The sequence below is a fragment of the Macrobrachium nipponense genome, chromosome 1, assembly GCF_015104395.2.
Source record: "Macrobrachium nipponense isolate FS-2020 chromosome 1, ASM1510439v2, whole genome shotgun sequence".
In the NCBI taxonomy this organism is placed as follows: domain Eukaryota; kingdom Metazoa; phylum Arthropoda; class Malacostraca; order Decapoda; family Palaemonidae; genus Macrobrachium; species Macrobrachium nipponense.
The window spans coordinates 31,064,605-31,084,604 of record NC_087200.1 but is presented as its reverse complement, the minus strand read 5'-3'; the positions used below and the strand labels follow the sequence as shown (position 1 = coordinate 31,084,604).

General features: G+C 34.5%; 1 protein-coding gene across 8 annotated transcripts in view; it reads right to left on the bottom strand.

The window, feature by feature from the left end:
• Positions 1–915: 915 nt before the first annotated feature.
• Positions 916–20,000, bottom strand: part of LOC135219210 (protein Smaug homolog 2-like) — a 270,478-nt gene continuing 251,393 nt past the window's right edge. For 5 of the 8 annotated variants that reach the window (XM_064255777.1, XM_064255774.1, XM_064255780.1 and 2 more), the window contains 8 exons: positions 14,320–14,512; positions 12,523–12,623; positions 11,830–11,980; positions 10,598–10,794; positions 6,612–7,047; positions 5,991–6,186; positions 3,037–3,346; positions 916–2,224 (listed from right to left, as the gene is read on the bottom strand). In XM_064255777.1, coding sequence (XP_064111847.1) covers positions 1,904–2,224; positions 3,037–3,346; positions 5,991–6,186; positions 6,612–7,047; positions 10,598–10,794; positions 11,830–11,980; positions 12,523–12,623; positions 14,320–14,512 — 1,905 coding nt within the window. In that variant the 3' untranslated portion in view covers positions 916–1,903. Of the gene's footprint in view, positions 2,225–3,036; positions 3,347–5,990; positions 6,187–6,611; positions 7,048–10,597; positions 10,795–11,829; positions 11,981–12,522; positions 12,624–14,319; positions 14,513–16,688; positions 16,841–20,000 lie in introns of those variants that run through there. The other 3 variants (XM_064255782.1, XM_064255776.1, XM_064255775.1) reach the window with 3 other exon arrangements.

Here is a 20,000-nt window from a genome sequence, read left to right as displayed (position 1 = left end):
CTTGATGGAAGAGATGGAAAACTTCCAATATCAATGACAGTCAGTGAACACAGCCTCAGCGTCTGCTGGCAGTGCAGCTGGTGCTATTCACAGTTGATAGTCTGCCTCTGACAAGAAAGAATGCTGATGCTTAGGAGTGGGTGGTCTGCGACTAGGACCAGGAAGAGGATTGTCTTCATATTACATCAGTGGCACTGCCCCAGGCTCAGATGTAGCCATAGCTAGGGAAAGTAGCCATAGCTTGAGAAGCAGCCATATCTGGTAAAGTATCTTTCACCCATTGCCAGAAGTGTATAATGGCAGAGTTGACAGCCTCATTAATTAGCAAAATTATACAAGACAGAGATGCTACTGACGGATGCTGTAATGCAGTGCGTATTTGAAATATAAAAAGAGAAGTTGTACAGTAGTATTTACTTTCTACTACTACTGTCTTGATTAATGATGTGATGATGTTACGAAAACTATGAAGCTGACATTAAAATAATTTTCTCTCAGGCCATTACCTAAGTACTACAAAAAAAAATTTCTGGCTGATAGCCAGAGAGAAAAAGGTGCATGGAGCCCAGTGACAACACCAACTACTGTTACTTCAGTTTTGATATAGTATTCTGCCGTTAACAATTTTCAAAGGGTTATACAAAGGGTTTGAATAAATGAAGGAACACATCAGTATAAATAAATCTCAAAAGTATATAATACACCAAAAAGTATATTCCTTAGCTTTTTTCCAACATTGCAGGAAATACAAGTAGGTTTTCAAGTTACTGTATGATAACAGTGAAATCCAAAGATGGTTATTAGAAATTACATTCCTTTTTAATAATAATAATTATAATAATAATAATAATAATAAAAGACACCAATTTCCACAGAACCTATAAAAGACAACAAAGGATAGAAAGAATATGGGAATTTGTTTCAAACTGATTTACTGTAATGATTAAACATAAATGTGTATGAGTCAATTCTTTCACACCATATAATTTAGAACATAATCAACTGAAATTCAATGTTTTATAAATAACAGCAATTGCAAATAAAGCAAAGTATATATTTACAGCTGATCTGGGCATAAATACTCCTTAAAAAATGCAATTGACAGTAAGTTTTGTTATATTATAATGCCACACAGTAGCTCTCATGCTGGCGTGGAGGAGGCGTGAAGTTGCTGCGGTACTTAAAGTGCAGCCATTTTCACGGCCTTTCATATGATAGTGACAAAGTTAGGAAAAATTCACTAGGAAGACAAAGATAAATAAAGTTAAAATAATAAATTAAAAGAAATGAGAAATTTGGGGGTATAAACTTATCAGCCATCTTTCTCACATCTGTGAAGATATTGGGAACAAGGAAGGATACGAAAAAGAAAAATATATGGCCGACTTTTGGTCACAGAGGAGTTACTAGGCCACTCTCAAGCACAGCTTGATATGTGGCATCCCTGCACAGCAAAGGATATGCTTATGAAATTTCTCCTTGTGGTCCAAAGTATGGCAGGCACATCTCATTTTTATATATAAATTTACTTTAACTCTCAAAATAAGAACTACATCCACTATCTTTTGAACAAGCAAGATCTTCTTGCTTTAATTAGGATTCATCTAGCAAAACTACTAAGGCAGTTCTTGGGTCAATTCGTAAGGTACATATACAACAAAATATGGCCTGATTACCATAAACAACGATGAGATTAATTTGAATACTTAAACCAGATTCCACACACTTTCCACATATTTTGTAATTTTACATATTAAAATTTCAAATTCAAAAACAACTATCAAAATTATACAATATATGACTAGCTTTCTTTAATTTTCTAAACATAAATTATCATACCATTACAATTCAATAAATATACTTTTGTTTGTGGATGGAGATCTTTGATGACAACAATGCATGCTCAACCTAGAGCATGCTCAGTAACGGAAAGACAGAGTGATTCTAAACGATCTGTCAATTCGTTATCTGCGAGATCTGGAGATGATGGAGGGGGAGGCCCTAAATTGGAATAGGAAGATGCCGGTGAGAAGTGAGGCTCTAGTACGGTTCCCGTTGATCCAGCCATGCGCATTTCACCACACCCACTTCCACCGCTGCCAGGTGCTAATGATGAAGACGTAGTTGGTGGAGGGACAGGGCGTGCATGCCCTGTTAGAGGCAACTGATGAGGACGGGAAGGTGCTGATCTTGTTCTCTGTAGAGTGATGTGCGGTCGAAGCTGCTATTATAATGAGAAGGATGCAACGTAAGTATAATCTAGTAAAATCTCTTATTGAATATATAACCAAAGAAACAGATAAACACACACACACACACACATCTTAATGATACATACTACTTTAAGCAAAAATCTTATACATCATGAAATCTTCATTTTCTACACTACACAAATGAGCAAGAATAACCAAATGTAACATCCAAAGAATGTGCTATCAAAAAGGAGTGCCAGAATTTGAAACATACAGTAGCAGTATACTGGAGAATGAGATAAAATACTTTTCACCTTAAATACAAGCAGATTTAAAGAAAAACTTTTAAATCCATATCAAGTAATCAAAATTAATGTCTCTGAACACTACAGAAAATTTCAAATACGATCATTAGTGAAATTCAATAATATATTGCATCTAAATATCTGCTAAATATGGTTTGGGTCTATTATGCAAAGAATATTCTACAATAAACTGAGAGTTTATATTCAAATATGTATATGTCAAATCTGGAAAAGTATCAAGATGTTATATGTTTGTCATCAACAGACACTACACAAAATGAATAACAAATGAACAATAAATATGTGAAAAAATTAGATAAAATAGTTGGAATAATAGAGCCCTTGAACATGCCTATTCACTTAGTAGAATAAAAATGATGAAGAGTACAGGTCTTCACCTCTTGGTGACGATTAACTAATAAACATGCATACTGCAAGGAATTAAGGATATCTGGCATCTCTATCTTGTCAAGCACATACTTTTATCTAGAAGTTCCCCTGAGCATTTATATTAATGTAAAAACCATGAAAATATTTACCTCTGATGGAGTTTCCTGAAGTGATGGCCGTTTGGCAAGGAACTGTTGCGGGGAAAGCAGCCCACCAACCCCAAGAGATGGCAGGCCAGGCAGACTATTGCGAGGGCTCATCAATCCACCTAAGCTGGCGGCAGCAGCAGCTGCAGCTGCTGCAGGAGGAAGAGGAAATAATGGATGTGGCTGTGGCGTAGGAAAACCTTTTCCTCCCATAAGAAGTCCAGCAGGAATATGGGAATGACGCTGCCCACTAACTCTTGGCCCTCTGAAGGATCCACCAACAAACCCATCTCCACCATACTGCTGACTCCATCTGAAAAATAACAAGTATTCTTAGGTCTAGATACCCAAGGAAAAGCAAACGACAAAAACGACTTAGATACAAGACACAGACAAGCACAGAGGAATACTATAAGTGGATTTGGTTTCAAACAATCGATACATTCCAAATATGTCTATGGTAATATGTACATTTAATAAGTTAGGCATATAGGTGATGCAAAATCTTTTGAAAATCAACCATTGCAACTTAACAAATTTTCTTGAACCTGATCACTGTAACCATAAATGCCATTTACAATCTTAGGATAAATGCAAAATAATATTACTGTACATGTGTGTTTAAACAAGATGAAGTGATTTGCAAAACTTAAATTTGGCGAGAGTGTTCCAATTCTTGGAATGTACTAGTGCCAATGATGAACAGATTGAGTAAGACAATTATGCTCAGTGAAAAGGTAGATGTCAGAGGAGGCAGAACACTTTTCTTATGTTTATGACAAACTACAATGTAAAGCCTGTAAAGGAAGGACAACAAGAAAAAAATGAGTTGCAACAGTCTAGATGAAGTTAAAAAAGTTGCAGAACATATGATACACAATATCACATCAGTATACAGAACAAATCTAAGTCATGTAATAATACTACTTTGCAAAGAAAGCATAGACACTTATAAAGAAAATTATTTTGAAGAAGTATTATTGTAATAAAAAAATTACTCAAATTCCTGAACAGGGTTCACTGGGAAGATAATTTTACAAAAGCAAAAGCTGCTAAGACAAGTTGTGCCCTGAAGTTGGAAAATACTACCCTAAAATTTCAAAATGAGAAGGTTTGGGCATGTGATAAGAAAGGGAGCAGGGCAGTTATCAGAGGAGTAGTAGTAACATTATGGAAAAAAAGAGTACTATGTACAGATGAACACCTAGGCCCAATGGAATTCAAGTGGAAAGTGAGCAAAATTCAACAGTGAAAGAATTCATTAACCAATTATCCACTTGCAAGAAATATTTTGGCTGATGCAGAAATTGTTAATGAATAAGATTAAACGATAGAAAGGTAATTTGAGCTTTTTCTGCACAACATCATTATGAAAAACAATGCTAAAGATTCTGGAAAGAAGCAATTACAATAATATAATCTCTATGATCAAGTGCAATGGTTTATTTTTTCAAATAAACCATTAATTTTATCCTTTATTGCAATTACACTTAAGAGAGGAGAAAGGTCAGCTGCTGACTCTAGGTGGCAGTCAGGAATCACTCTTTCAAGTCTTGACTAACAATTACGATCAATTATTTTGTTGCCCGAACCAACTGCTACAGGACTAACAGTAAAATCAAAGGCTTTGAACAAAAGTGTATTTTTTCAGAAAAATTACATTTTTCCACCATAAACCAATTACTTTTACATATCCTGATTTACAAAATAGCAAATGGCTGCTAATATCCTAGAGGAGAGACCTGATGGAGCTAACATAAGTATCAGGAGTAAAATAATTTGCAAAGCTCTTAATACAATCAGACAATCTTTAAAGGACAGGAAGATATTCACTTGTATTTGCTGACTCAGAAGAAAATCAGAGGTATCTGCTTCAAAAATAATAAGTGAATTATCCTTGAATTATTATGTTTGTTTGTATGGTGTTTTTACGTTGCATGGAACCAGTGGTTATTCAGCAACGGGACCAATGGCTTTACGTGACTTCCGAACCATGTCGATAGTGAACTTCTATCGCCAGAAATACACATCTCTCACTCCTCAGTGGGATGGCCGAGAACGAATTATTATGAACATCCAGAACCTTTAGTCTAGCACTAATACCAAGCTAAAACCTATGAGCTTCAAGTTTACATTAAACAATTACTTTTAACTAAGTAAACAGAAAAAAATGGCTACCAAAATCCTTGTCAAGCACAAAAGCTAGTTCCTAATTATCCTGTCACCAAGGATACTCAAACTGTACTTAAAACTGACAAATAGTACTAAAAACTGTTAAATAATAAGTAATTCACAACCAGATGAAAACAAGCCATCAGAAGAATATAAGTCAATCATACCTGTAAAAGTGAATGAACTTCAGGAATGAAAAATTAATGAAATGAAGGCAAGAAATAAAGAAGCACAAGCCACAAATTATTCAAGATCTGGAGAACACTGTGGTGTGCAAATAAAGTTAGCAGACAAATAATAAGTAATCCCAGATCTAAAAATAAGTGAGGTAAGAGTCACCTATGTGCCATTTACCATAGCAACTAGTCTTACTTCAAATTTAAAAGGTTTGGTATTTGCAGTAATGCACAAAAGGCTATGTCAAAGAAATGGGTTTAAAACACAAATTTTTAATCATCAGATGATGAAGGTTACCCCTAACTTGATTCAACTTCTTTCTTGAAACACTACCTTCTACTAAACAAATAATGATTCTATAAGTTGCACCAGCCTATATTTGGTACTGTACCACAATCTGGTTGGGCCATAAACTCAGCTTTTTAATAAGCACCATATATACCAACCTGACTTTCCCTAATTTATTTCGCTTAACAGATAATTACTTTCCTACATTAAATAATCCTATTAAACAGACAGGTTGGATGGCCAGTCTTCACAAAATCTCACATAAGATAAGGAACCTTGAAAACACAGAAACAAAAAACTTTAAAAAGTTTCCTAGTTACCTGCGAGTATGGCGGCTGTCCTTGGTTTTGGGTGGAAGTGGATGCCATACACGGATAATCTGCTGCTTCCAAGACTGCAGGCGGCGTGCATGTGTGGCAGTGAATGCCTCATGATTGACGCACTTTTCTACCAGTCCCAAAAACGTGCTCACACATTCATCCTCAGGTCTTACACTAACTAACAATTGTGTACATACTGGAATTATAAAAAAAAAGTCATTAAGACATTAATAATAAAAATCAGATATGCTCTACTTATTCCATCATGCTTTCTTTCTCAGTTCCTATCATAGCATTTTGTTCCTAACAATATGTAAACCTGTATTACATTTTGGGGGGATGAATGACACTTTTTATGTTATACAGCAGTCTTAGTTGCAAAGCAAGTTATACCAAGGGTCAGTGTACATCAAATACATCTGTTATATACTATTAAACATCTGTTAATACTTGCATCAATCCATCTATAAAAAAAAGAAAAATATATCAGAAAGAGATGTATTGCACTGATACTAAAACAATTTTCCACTATTTGCAAATTGCAAAAGCAATATGAAACACATGATAAAAACAGATATGTACAGTAAACCTAATCCTAAGGTCATCTGAACTTCAACTCACCTTTTCCCATAACCCGTGTAAACTGTGATGGAAGATCGTTCTCTGGTATTGTGTTATTATTTTCACCTTCAACAGCTGCTGGTCTTGTAGATTCATCCTTGTCCTCCTTCATCAGCTCTCTATCATCGCCCCTTAAAGAGCAAGCAGAAGACGAGTTGGATGTAGATAACGAAGAAGTGGAAGAGGCTGTAGTCGTGGTGGTGGATGATCCAGAGTAAGACGCAGGGTTAGTAGACACAGGAGTCGGAGAGGATACTGGTAAAGTAGGGGGTGGAGGGGATATAGCTGGGTCCACAATCAAAGTTGAGGTATTTGAAGGTTGACTTTGGGAGGGTTGAGCTTGGTCACACATAGGTTTGTAGGGTGGGAATGGAGTAATTATTATGGACTTGAGTTCGTTGAGGCAGCTGAATAAATTTCCACCATTCATCACTTCCTACAAAATGAAAAAGAATGATATATCAAAATTCAGAGGACAAATAATGTTTCTGTATTATGGGAATAACCTGACACTACATATTGTAATTCTCCAAAAAAAAACACTTTAGTTCATATTTTAATGAAATAGTAAAAAAAAAAACAAGAAAACATATGATATCTTTTACAATGTCTCAAGTTTCTCACAAAAATCAGGACAAAAAATGAATCTGGTTGTCTACCCTTCCATTAGTTGATGATATAGTATAGAAAACAATGGATATACAATACAAATGTAATTTTTATGATTCCCCATAAAAATCAAGATACTACCATTTATTATCAATTACTTACAATCAGCAAACATATGAATCTCAATAAATATACCAAAATATCATTACATGTCTTTACTGAATAATCTTGCAAAGCAAATGCTTACAGGTCACAACTTCATCAGGTAAAATAATTAATATTCAAAACAAATTGAATATTCTGTAAGTCATTATAACACAAAATTTCTCAAATGGGAATGAAACAGCATATTACATTACAAGCGCATGCACTAAACATAATGATGACAAAGATTTTCATGCAAAACAAAGAATTATCATTGTGAGGTCTGGAAGTTCTAAGGACTTCTACTCACAATATTCATATAATTACCTCCATTATCTCCCAGATATGTACTTATAATAATCATATCAATACAAAACTCTGATGTGATGCTGTGAGAAAAGTAAGTTATCATACTCACAAGTAACTAGCAGGAAACTGACCAGCAATGCCATAAGCAGCAGGCAATACTGTAGCTCCTTGTCCTTTAAAATTTCTTCTGATAAATAATTCAGTACTAACAAGAAATGCTTTATGAAATAAAATATGCTTTTACAATGCTATACACATACAGAATGCCTCACTGTAACCAAAACCAAAATAACTTTGATGGAGCCTCTACATAAGAAGCAAAAGTCTTTTGTCTAGAAGAAAGATAACAGGTAGGAATAAGACCAATTGGACCTTTGGGTAAATATCAAACATTCCTTTACACTGTCCAGAATTCCAAAGAATATTTCCTAAAATAAATACAGGATGCTCTTTATCCAGCATTATTCTCTTTCAATATTCATTAGTTAATCCACTGTTCTTTTCCAACTTTTACTACTTTCTTTAAAAGGATTGCAAAGAATTACTTTAATTGACAACTGTTAGCTATATTCCAGTGGATTTTCAATGCTTTGTGTAACACACCCTTTTACTAAGTTTTCATGTCTGATTCTTTGAAGGAAGGGGTACGTACAACAAACCTATAGCTGCACCACACTTCTTTTATATCTAGACCAATGACTCCATAGGTTTTACTGGATCTAGGGCTGTTCAGCACATGCATATCACTCATTACCAGCAACTGAGGCCATTCCAAAGCAGGCAACTACTCCATGTATGTCATTTTCTTTTACATTCATGCTGAGATCAAACATCACAGAGCAGTTTCTCTGAGAATTCCTGGCCTTGTTCAACTTGCAGGAATGGAAGTTAGGAACTAACAGTTTGCTTCTGATCAAGGAAACTATATCACACAAAGATGTTGCCAATGCCAAGATGATGGTGTTGTCTCTTGGTCTGGCATCTACTCTGCAAATCAGATGGTGATATACTTGCTGGGAAAAGTTGTCATAAAAAAACAAAACTCAGTGGACGAGGAGCTTTCTATCCTCCTGTCCCCACACACATCAAAGATCTGAGAATTTCAGATCTACTGGGTCTACTCCCACTACACAAGATTTTGGTTAAGGAGCCCTTGGAAAAGCTGACTTCTACAGCAATTTTGTTACCAGGTGGCAATCTACTCTCAGTAGGAGTATTGGCCAGGGTTTTCTGTTGCAGAGGAACAGGCAGCAGAGAATGCCTATAATGGCCTCCAGGCATTTGTACCTAAAAACAGCGGCTTCGGCATAGTTAGCAACAGTTGTCTGATCTACCTACAAGAGTTTGGTGGAGGCCTGCTGATCCTTACCCCAAATATATTAATTTTGTTTGTTAAAAACTTTTTCTAACCATCCCTTGGTTAGAATTTCCATATATATTGCATATGGGATGTCTGTCTATCAAGTAGAAGTAGCCTCATTTTTCAAGTAACGTTGAGTTTTAGTTCTCTTCACTAAGCTCAAGAGATTTATTGTTTCTTATTGTCTATCCTATCAGGCCAATCCACCAATAACAATTGAAGCGAGCTTTGCTGTCTTGTGCAGAACCAGAAAGTACATACTGGATTATATGGCAGGCACTGTGAGAGCAGAAAAAACATAGCAACAGCCTGGATAATGTTGAAAGAAACTACTGGCCAACAAAAGATAATATTATCCTCACATGTAAGAAGGACAGAAAACTGACACATACTTCAGACTTGAGGTATTGTATGCTGTGGAGACATGGGTATTTATGAATAAAATGGAGGAGAATGAAAAGCTGTGGCTAAAAAACAGATAATCATGGCTGGAAAGTACTAGGAAGAATGTTTTACAAATGAGGCAGTATCTGACAGATGTGTTCCGATGTTAGCAAACTGACAGAGCTTGATGATGGTGATAGAAGAGTTATGTTATGAGGAGGGGAGGGAATCTCTTAGAGGAGGCTGATGTGGTGGTGGTAGGACATAACCAGAAGGAAGGCCATGAAAATCACTGAGAAAGGGCATAGGTTGAGGACTTGGATCAGATGGTAATTCAAGCAGAAAGTGTAGAGGTAACATGAAGAAAAAACTTAATTCATCTACTTTGTTGCTAAAAGTGGCATTCAAAACAACAAACTAAGGTCACATGGTAAACTTAAATTCTATCCAATTAGATAAAGGTCTGAGGTTAAAAGTTCAGTATTAAACTTGTGATGACCATAGTAAAACCAATAGTTTGAGGACTTCGGTATACAGTGCACTACACTATTTTTTTGGACGTGGTTTGAAGATAACCTCACTGATGAGATGAGATATCTGAAAACTGTCTTTATAGATGTTTTCAAATGATGAAATTGTTGTTATAATAGGTAAAACTGTCTGACACACAAATTTCAACAAAACTGGATCATAAGGAGAAAATAACTAAGCAAATATTATATTTCATTCTCTCTTGTCTAGGCATGTGCATTTCTATGACTAGCTAAAACACTCATATCATATAATTATTATAACTAACTATGTAAGATGTTCAAATCATGCTAAAGCTATTGTTTTTTGTACCAAAATTACAATGGCCAACATTATCATTAACAGCAAAAAAAACTGCAAAACAGTGACTACTGTTAAATCAGGTTTAGGTTGATTAATCTAGGAGTAACTTTAGATGAAATACATCAATGAAAAAGTTACTAGCCATGCATTAGAGTTCAAAGTTATCTTTAATCATAAACAAAAATGTACTGCATAACTTCCAAATTTATTCATTATCTATACAGAGGTAAGAATCATATATAATAAATAACAAAGGAGGCATGCTAAGCTTTAATAAGGGCAAAATTTAAAAAAACTTGTACAATAACATAAACAACAAAAAATTCTACCAAAAAAGTTGCTTTACCTTTTCGATTTGAACTAACTGCTTGTGTCGTTCCTTAAGCTTACTAATAGAAAGGACAATTTTGTGCCTTGCTCCTTTGGTAACACCTTGACTTTCCAGAGTGGATTCGTCTAATGCCAACAGTTCTTCGTAGGTTAGGTTACATAAAAGAGGTGAATATTTGTGCAATCGCAAAGACTTCAGCCAAACTCCGACATCTGTAATTCATCAAAATAATTAAATCCCTTTTAACCCCTTTTATGTTATGACAATATGAACTGATGGAATGACTACTATAGAAAGGCTAGAACACAACAGAAAAATATTAAGGTTACAAAAGTTTATAGTACTCCTAATTTATAAGGAAATCACATTGCAACATTTTATAATTTACATAAATTTACAAGCACAGGTGAGATACAATTTTACAACTTAAATTTTAGTTCTTGAATCTAAAAGTAAAATTTAACATTTTTTCACAGTTAAATCTTTACAGCTTCACTAATATCCTATGTTAGAACTTTTCAACAATATAATTATCCATGGAAGAACTGACAACGCTCTAATAGGTATGAATTTTGTGCATTTGGTTCTCTTATGTTTCATTTTCTAATTGAATTGCCGACAAATGGATATGACACAGAGTTCTGTAAAGGGGTCTTTAAATATGTTGTTCACACGGCTAATTAGGAGCAGAGCAAAAAAGAAATGTTCCTAAATCATATTCTGAGCTTCTCTCATCTATGAAGTTTCTTTTTGCATAAAATTTCAGTCTTTTCTGTTCTCAAGCCAACTAAAAAGTGTTACTCTTATTGCACTTTATTTCTAACATTTCTTAAAGGGTAATATTCCGGATTACTTTTCCGGCCTTTTCATCAGTACTATTACATGTCACCTGTAGACAATAATCATTCAACCAAACCAGTGCCCCTAATAACTTCCAGTGAACAACTAGGCCAATTAATCCCATATAATATGAAACAGAATTAACTCATTCATTTCCTGTGTTTTCTAGAGCACCTATCTTTGTTGTTGTTTGAAAATATGGACACTGCTTAAATGTTTCTGTAGCTAAATAAGTAAAAATCTAAGGCTTCTTGCTAAGTCATTAACAGCATAAAAAAATCCTTGCCCTAATTCTTTGCGAAGCGCAATAAGTCCCATCACAGCTTTATATGTATTCAATTTTAACTCTGAATCTTTTGTAAAATATTTCCTAATTAAAAATAAATAAATAAATAAATAAAACTTACCTCTCATGCCAGGATGGGGCTGGCAGGGCTCCTCAGGATTGGAATCACAGCCGGAAGACCGAGAGGAAGTAGCCGAATTATTAGGTGACTGATCTCCTGAACCCCCAATAGCTGTAGCACCGCCGGTACTGCACCATCCAGTGTCATCCTGCTGAGAAGAGAAATTCATTTGCATATTCTTAAAGATTAAGTGCAATTTTGTGAGCTTAAACTGAGGGCAAAATAAAAGTAGTACATAAAATTTACCTAAATACACTGTTCATAATTCTAGGCCAATCTAATTGGTATCTGTAGTCCCAGTAAGGGACTACAACTTGCAGTGTACCTTCAATGTTACACTGAGATGGTGACAGCATTCTTTGCAGCATCCTTTAGCTCCTGTTGCATTGCTGCCTGCCTTTTACTTTTCATTTGTTCTATTTGGTCCCATTATACAAAGCTGTTCATTTTCTTTCACTTTTATATTGTTCTGATTTTCATTTATTCTAACCAAATCCTTGAGGTGATGCTTATGAGTCTAGAAATAGTACACAGTGGTCCTGTTATCGTGATATTGTGAAAAATTTTCTTATTATTACAAAAATAGGGAACAAATCAGAGATGTGTTGAAATAGAGAGAAGTAAGTGGGAGGGTAATCTACCCTGTACTAAATAAAATTAAGACTACTACTAATGAAGGAAAGACCTGCTTACCTGGCCAGTATCAGGAGGAGGTATTAACGGAGGCTCCGTCCAATGGGATTTTCCTGTCGCAACATTACTTGATGATCCCAGGTTACAAGCATTGCCCAACCCTGCAAACACAAGCTTTTGGTAATCAAAATTCAATGCATCTCATAAACAAATTATTCATACCATGAAAAACAAAAATTTACTGTATACTGGGGAAGTGTTCACTGAAATGGAGTAGTTCATGATACAGCCTAATAAGTGTACAGGAGAGTATACGTATGTTCTAGATTATTTGAATAATTATCAGCATTTAGGTACAGGTGATTAGTTTTAAATTTCAAAAGCATTAACAGTATGAACTGACAAGATAACTTAAGTAAAGATATGTGCTTGTACTATGTATAAAATGAATTAGTATTGTGTAGTATTAATTGGAATTTTCCCATATTGTAGAGAAAGAATGATGTTAATGGAATGATATAGATTAGAGACAAGCATTCCAACCTAGTAAAAATACATGAGTATTAGGGAAACTTCTACTACTATTGACACTTCCCAAAAATATTTAAAAAAGGAAATAGAAGCACTTCAGCACTAATAAAGATTTACTGTATTCCTAAGAAAATTTACAGGGCCCCTCGATGAAACTCACTGGTACAAAAACCGTTCTTACTTTATCAGAATATGATGGGAAAATCTAGAATAGTATTATGAGTATGGATGCGAACTGTAAATGTGCACAAGTTAACCAATGTAAAGAGCGCAAAAAGTATAACTGAAAGTGAGAATACGAGGGAAAACTGTAGATACTAGCATATGAGGAGAGAATTTACCAAATTTCCACAAGAGCTGCCATCCAGTTTCAAACTCAAGAGAAAGACCCGACACCAGTAAACAAAATCTTGAAGATGAACTAAACATAAACAATACCTATCTAGAAAACCTAGGTCAACTGGGGTTGAGGTTGGGTCAAGTCAGGTCACTTGGGGTTAAAAAGTCAGCAGTCGTGACAAAGGATTAAGTTTCCTTCATGTCAACTGCTTTAAAGGTCACTTGAGGTTGTCTTCGTGTCAACCCTGTACAGCTTCTACCTGTAAAAGTCTTGGATATTACATCACCCTTTGTAGTCAGGTCTAATGTGAAAGTTCGGCCTGGAATTCTGTTTCTGTTCAAATTTATATTAAAAAAAACTGAATGTGTAAACATACAATTATGGGAACAAACGACATAAAATAAAGTGTAAAAATGGTTACACATAAGGCTGACACTGGAATAAAGGTAACGAAACTATTCTGAATTACCAAGAGATTTTGAAGCCCTTGATCACTTTTAGTAATTTTACACAATACTATGGTATCATTTAAAATACACAATTTGACCACCTAAACAATGGACACTATAACACTACCAATTTATATTTAAAAATGGCAATAAATAAAAAAAAAATTGATCAATAATATTAGTAATTCATAAATAAATATAAGACTATACATATTAAGAATAAAAGAAAAAGAAAAAGAAAAATAACTCAACAATGATGGTAAACATATAAATCAATGTTCTAAAATAGTTTTCCTGAAGCTAAACAAAACACCAATCAATGGAAAAATACATTAAAGAAAACAATCCATTTATTATACCTGTAAGTAAGCTGCAACAAAAAAAAAAGGAAAAAATCAACAACAAAGCCCAGTTTTTCATGCATTAAATTTCAATAAAAAAAAAAAGACAAAGACTTCAGTCACCACACCAATAACCACATTTAATTATAAATAAGACCCATTTTCCACATTACTGAACAAGAACCACCTGTCTCACCTTCCCTTTGTTGGCTCTGGGATCTCCTTCTGAGCTCGGCTAACCTGTCTTCAAGGGCCCTCAGCCAGTGGGTCAGGGCACGCCGCTCGTCCCCAGTGATAGCTGGGTGGATGAGGCTGTAGCTAAGGATCTGGCGGGCGTTCTCCAGGGCAGCTGGTTGGCTCCCAGCTGAGGTGACAGCGTGTGCCAGCACCTGGGAAGCAAATCAGGCATTTAGACATTATAACATATCGTTTTTTAACCTTGTTTCTGTTTCCACTCAATTTATAACCATTTTTTTTATGGATTAGTTTAATGTTTTCATGGACTAGCCTAATTTACTATGGGCATGAAATATATACCTTTCTCCCTTACTCTTTGTCTCTCAATTTTTTTAAGGACTATCTGATAATGGCTCTTTGTTCCATTGCTACTGATATATATATATATATATATATATATAAATATATATATATATATATATATATATATATATATATATATATACACACACACATAATTATAATAATATATATATATATATATATATATATTATATTATATATATATATATATATATATAATATATATATATATATATATATATATATATACATATATATATATATATTATATATATATATATATATATATATATATATATATATATAAATATATATATATATATATATATATATATATATATATATATATATATATATATATATATATATATATATATATATATATATATATATATATATATAATCTGAATGATTGATTTTCATACTTAAGCTTATCCCTACTGAAAGGTGACAAAATTTATGCACTGACCCTCACAACTAAAGTATACAATACTCATATGTTTTTAACAAGATACTGAGTTGTCATTGGACTACCATCTTTCATCAGTATATGACGCAAACAGTATTGAGAAAATGCCTCTAATTATTACTTGAGCATTATCATTATTGTTAATAATAAGCCCATACTAAACTCACTAAGTAAGTTTTAAAATAAGAGAATGGTCATATTTAAACAAAAAATTATTAACGAACAGTCAAAAAAGCTACAGGAATATACCGATAATAACAGTCAAAAATGGTACGGGATAATACCGATAACAGTAAAAAACGGCAAAGAAACATACTGATAAAAATAGGCAAAGACAAACAAATAAATAAAAAGACAAGCACTCGTATATCCACGCATAAAAATATTTGTTGGGAGAACCAAAAAAAGGTTAAGGCAAAATAACATAGCAGCTTTGTTTAAAATGAAAGGAATAATACAATCTATGAATAATGATAATACGAATAACAATAAATTTTTTGACTAAACACAGTCCCTAAGAGTGGCAAGGTGTGAAAAGGGGTATGTGGCTTTGTGTGGACCTCTGGACCATTCCCACAAATGATAGTCAAACACTTACTTAAGATAAAATAAAACCTGCTCCTCTACAAATCACAATTTTGTCTTTTCCATTTCTTTATAAATAACTTGTAATTCCAAAACCGTATAACACATTTTCGTCTTTTCTGTTTCATTGTAAATAACATAACTATAACGAATAATTGGTAAGCATTTGAAGCACTGGAAGAAAAGCATTAAATAAAATTACCGTAGCAGCATTCAAAAGGAAATTGAATAATCCATCACCCATTTGTAATTACTACTGAATCTCCCTATGTCTAGGCGACTGGATTACGAGAAAGAAATATGAGTTAGAAAATTATGACCTGTCAGCATCACAGTTCCATTAGACCAGAACATGGCTTTTACTGCAGGCTATATGAATGAAGTCCATCAGTGCTGGTGGGAAAGCTTTTAACCCCTGAACAAAGCAATCACTAAACGAACACCGCTTTTAATCACACGTAACACTGAATACCACCATATTGACTTGATTTAAGTTATCCATGGATCAATATTAGCTAACGCCACACACACACAAAAAAAAAAAAACAACATTAATTCATGAGATAAATATCTTCCGGTGCATGACTAATGGTGATTCCTAAATGAACAACGGCCGTGAAGCATGAACAATGCTCATCACACAACAAGCCAATTGCTGTCAGCAGGCGAAAGAGAGCAAACCAGCCTCCGAACAAAGAGCTCTAATTACCAAAGCTAAGACAATGACTTTGCGAACAAAGGCTGCATTTTATGAACAAGGGCCATCAATCACTGCGCCGGTTAAGGGTAGACTTCCGGACAGTCACTAGTGAGCGAAAGAATCGACAAAGTAGCGTAATGTTGAAAAATTAAGTACATTCAAAGACTCATGACGTAGGATTACGGTGAGCCATTATTTTGGATGTCAATCCGCCACTTTGGCAAAAACAAATAATTAAGTAAAAGGTAGTTAAAAGGCACTGAACACTTACAGTCACTACACGTCTGGAGACGAAAAAACAGTCCATTCTGTCATTTATTCACCACCGATGAGTATAACGGTAAAAATTTTGAAGAAACCAAAAATGTCCTAAACTGGACTTGATACGGACCCCGACTCGACGACACGAGTTACCACAACTGTAATCTTCCACGGCACTACAAGGTGAGGACAGCACGGGTGAGTGGGTGAGAGTGAGTGAGAGTGAGTCGTTGCTGAATTAATGAGTCTGGAATTCCTCGCAAATTCAATAAATTCTGGGAAGGGAGATGACGGCAGCTAGCTGAGTCAGAAATGGCGCCCACCAGTTGCGTCTCCATAAGAGGGATTCCCAGATAATGTACACGTTCACTTTGTTTAGTTTTATACACACTCCTCCACAGCGACGATTCCCTCTCCGACGGGCCATTGTACGTTTTCAAAATAAGTTGCTTCTTATATTTTATAATTGTCCTTTAGTGTTTTCTCGTTAGTATCGTAGCTCCTGGAAAACAGGTCGTCTTTAGTTCTTTTTTAAAATTTGCTTTCTTCTTGTACGAGCTTTACTTCAGGCGGTATTTTGTATAAAGCCTTGGTGCGCTATGTTCAAATGCTCTTAGGTTCAAATAGCCTATATGCTTCACTCGCAGGCCTGATCACAATATTCATTTCTGGTCTCAGATATGCTGGTTCAACATATTTTAGTACTTTCAAGACTGTAAGAAATATTTTGTATTCTATTGGTGCTGGGGTTATTGTTTTACGCGAACATAGTCCTTTTATTAATCTGTCAGCTCTGTTTTGTACTCCTTGCAATTAAACCTCAAAAGTGTTAGAAATTGCTGTTTTCAGAGTATCTTTCTCTCGACGAAGCATATGAACACAATACTTGCTTCAATGAAATTATTAACTGCTTTTACATTTTGATAGCACCACTGCTAAAATACTTATAAGAAAAACTTATACCGATAAGATCTTTAAATTTTCTTACTTATAACTCAATTCACACACACACTATACATACACATATATATATACATCATATATATATATACTATATATATATATAATAAATATATATATATATATATATATATATATAGATATATAATATATATATATATATTTACACCAAATTTGAGAATCAAATGAAAAACCAACAGGGCATCTACAATGTTTCCGTCTTATTGACTGTTTTTACATTTCTATGTCACCACTGCAATGATACTTATAAGAACAACTTATATCGATAGGATTTTCCAATTTGCTTAACCACAGCTCAAAACATCTAGATACACCAAATTTTAGAATCAAATAAAACACCAAAAAAATCCACCAACGGTTTTTTCGGAACAAGATTTGAGAATTCTTTGCAGTTGTTATAATTTGTTAATTCCTGGCTTCTAGTTCAAACCTGGATTAATTTCATAAATATTCTGTCTACAAGGTCCACAAGTCTTCTACAAAATTGCTTCTGATTTGATTATCTCGTCCCAGTTTAGCTCAGCTATTGATTTTAAAACGCTGACTTTTAAGCTAATAAATAAACATTCTCTCTCTCTCTCTCTCTCTCTCTCTCTCTCTCTCTCTCTCTCTCTCTCTCTCACAAACACACATACCCACTATGTCTCCCTCTCTCTTTCTCACACACATACTCTCTCTCTCTCTCTCTCTCTCTCTCTCTCTCTCTCTCTCTCTCTCTCTCTCTCCTCTCTCTCTCTCTTCCCGAACTCGTGGCCAGAGAAACCAGTATTCGACTCAAGAACCAAACGAGGAGCGATGAATGAGAATCCAATACACCTCTGTTGACCTGAGGAGTGAAGTAATTACCTAGTTGTTAGTCGACTGTTGTGGGTCCCAGATATGGAAAAGCGAGGAAAAAAACCCATAGGTGAGTGCTCACTGGTCGTCAAAAGGTATGCCATCAAGGCGGGGAGATCCTCGATTAGTAGGTACCGTAATGGGAAGAAATTTTTTAAGATTATATAGCTCGTTCGCTCTTGAAAACTCTACGGGAACCACTATCCAGATTTAACTAACACGACCCTCTAAAACACCGGATGAGGTACTGAAGAATTTCCAAAGCGATTATGCAGTGAAAATAGTCGTAGAAAAACCAATCGTATTACTGCAGAATTTACCGTAAATGCACACGAGTCACCAGAATAACAATGGCAATATTGCAACAAATATATTCCAGATTACTTAAGAACACACACTCATAATTAAGGATGAACTTAATAGATCTGAAAATAAAAGATCAGAGCGAAGGTATTAATAGACTGAAAGAACACGATGCATGCCAGCGGATGATGAAAAAACCCAAAAGCATTGTCACTAAAAATTAAGAAAATATGACGTTTCCGTAGAACTTGAGTGTTCCCATTCTTATCCCAAGTGAATGACCTTGAAGAGTTCGATAGGAAAGCCAAGAGTAATCATGTCGTCGACCCGAATATGTCATTAGCTTGACGTTGAATGCAGAATACTTATATATATATAAAATCTAACTTAGTATAAAATGATCGTAAGATTTTAATAAGTTAGTTACAATTGTAAATCATTACTAAAGTACAGTGAATGAGAGCTAGTTCAGAATTGGTAATAAGTGAGTTTATGAAGTGCTCTAGATTCAGTAGACCTGATGCAACGAACAGATGATTGAAATTTCTTTGCAATAAAGAAAGAAATTAACAATTCTTGTACCTCGACTCTAAAGACAAATATAAAACAATGAAATCAGATTCTAGAAACGAAAAAAAAACACATAACCTTCACTTTGGCTTTATGCTACTCACACAATTATTAGGATAATAGTCGTGACTGAATCACAGAAAAGTCTAGCCACAATGACCAACTGACTCTCCTTTATCCAAACATTTCCAGATCCACCTTCCACTAAAAGCCTGGAAATTCCAAGAAAAACGAATGAAGACATTCTCATTCCCATTTGGGACTCGAATCCCCACTGGTTAGAAGTCTTAAGACAGTGTTTAACATCTGTCCATTTTGACTCTGGCTGTTTTTTTAGTCTCAGTAACATTTCTTACATTCGGAAAAAAAAAACGAAATACTAGAAATGGCTACAATTACAAAGCACTCTTACGAATACATAAAATATACAATCAGTTCATATAAAAATTTTAATGGGATACTTTGTCACTTTTGATATCTTTAATTTCCGTTCTTCCTTTTTCATCTTAAGCAAGTTCAAATTAATAACTATTTCATGTATCCATTATCTTATGCCTATTTCTTTCTAATCTTTCCATCGAAAGTATTATTTCTCCAATTCCTTCTTTGTGACCTCCTATGACACTACAAA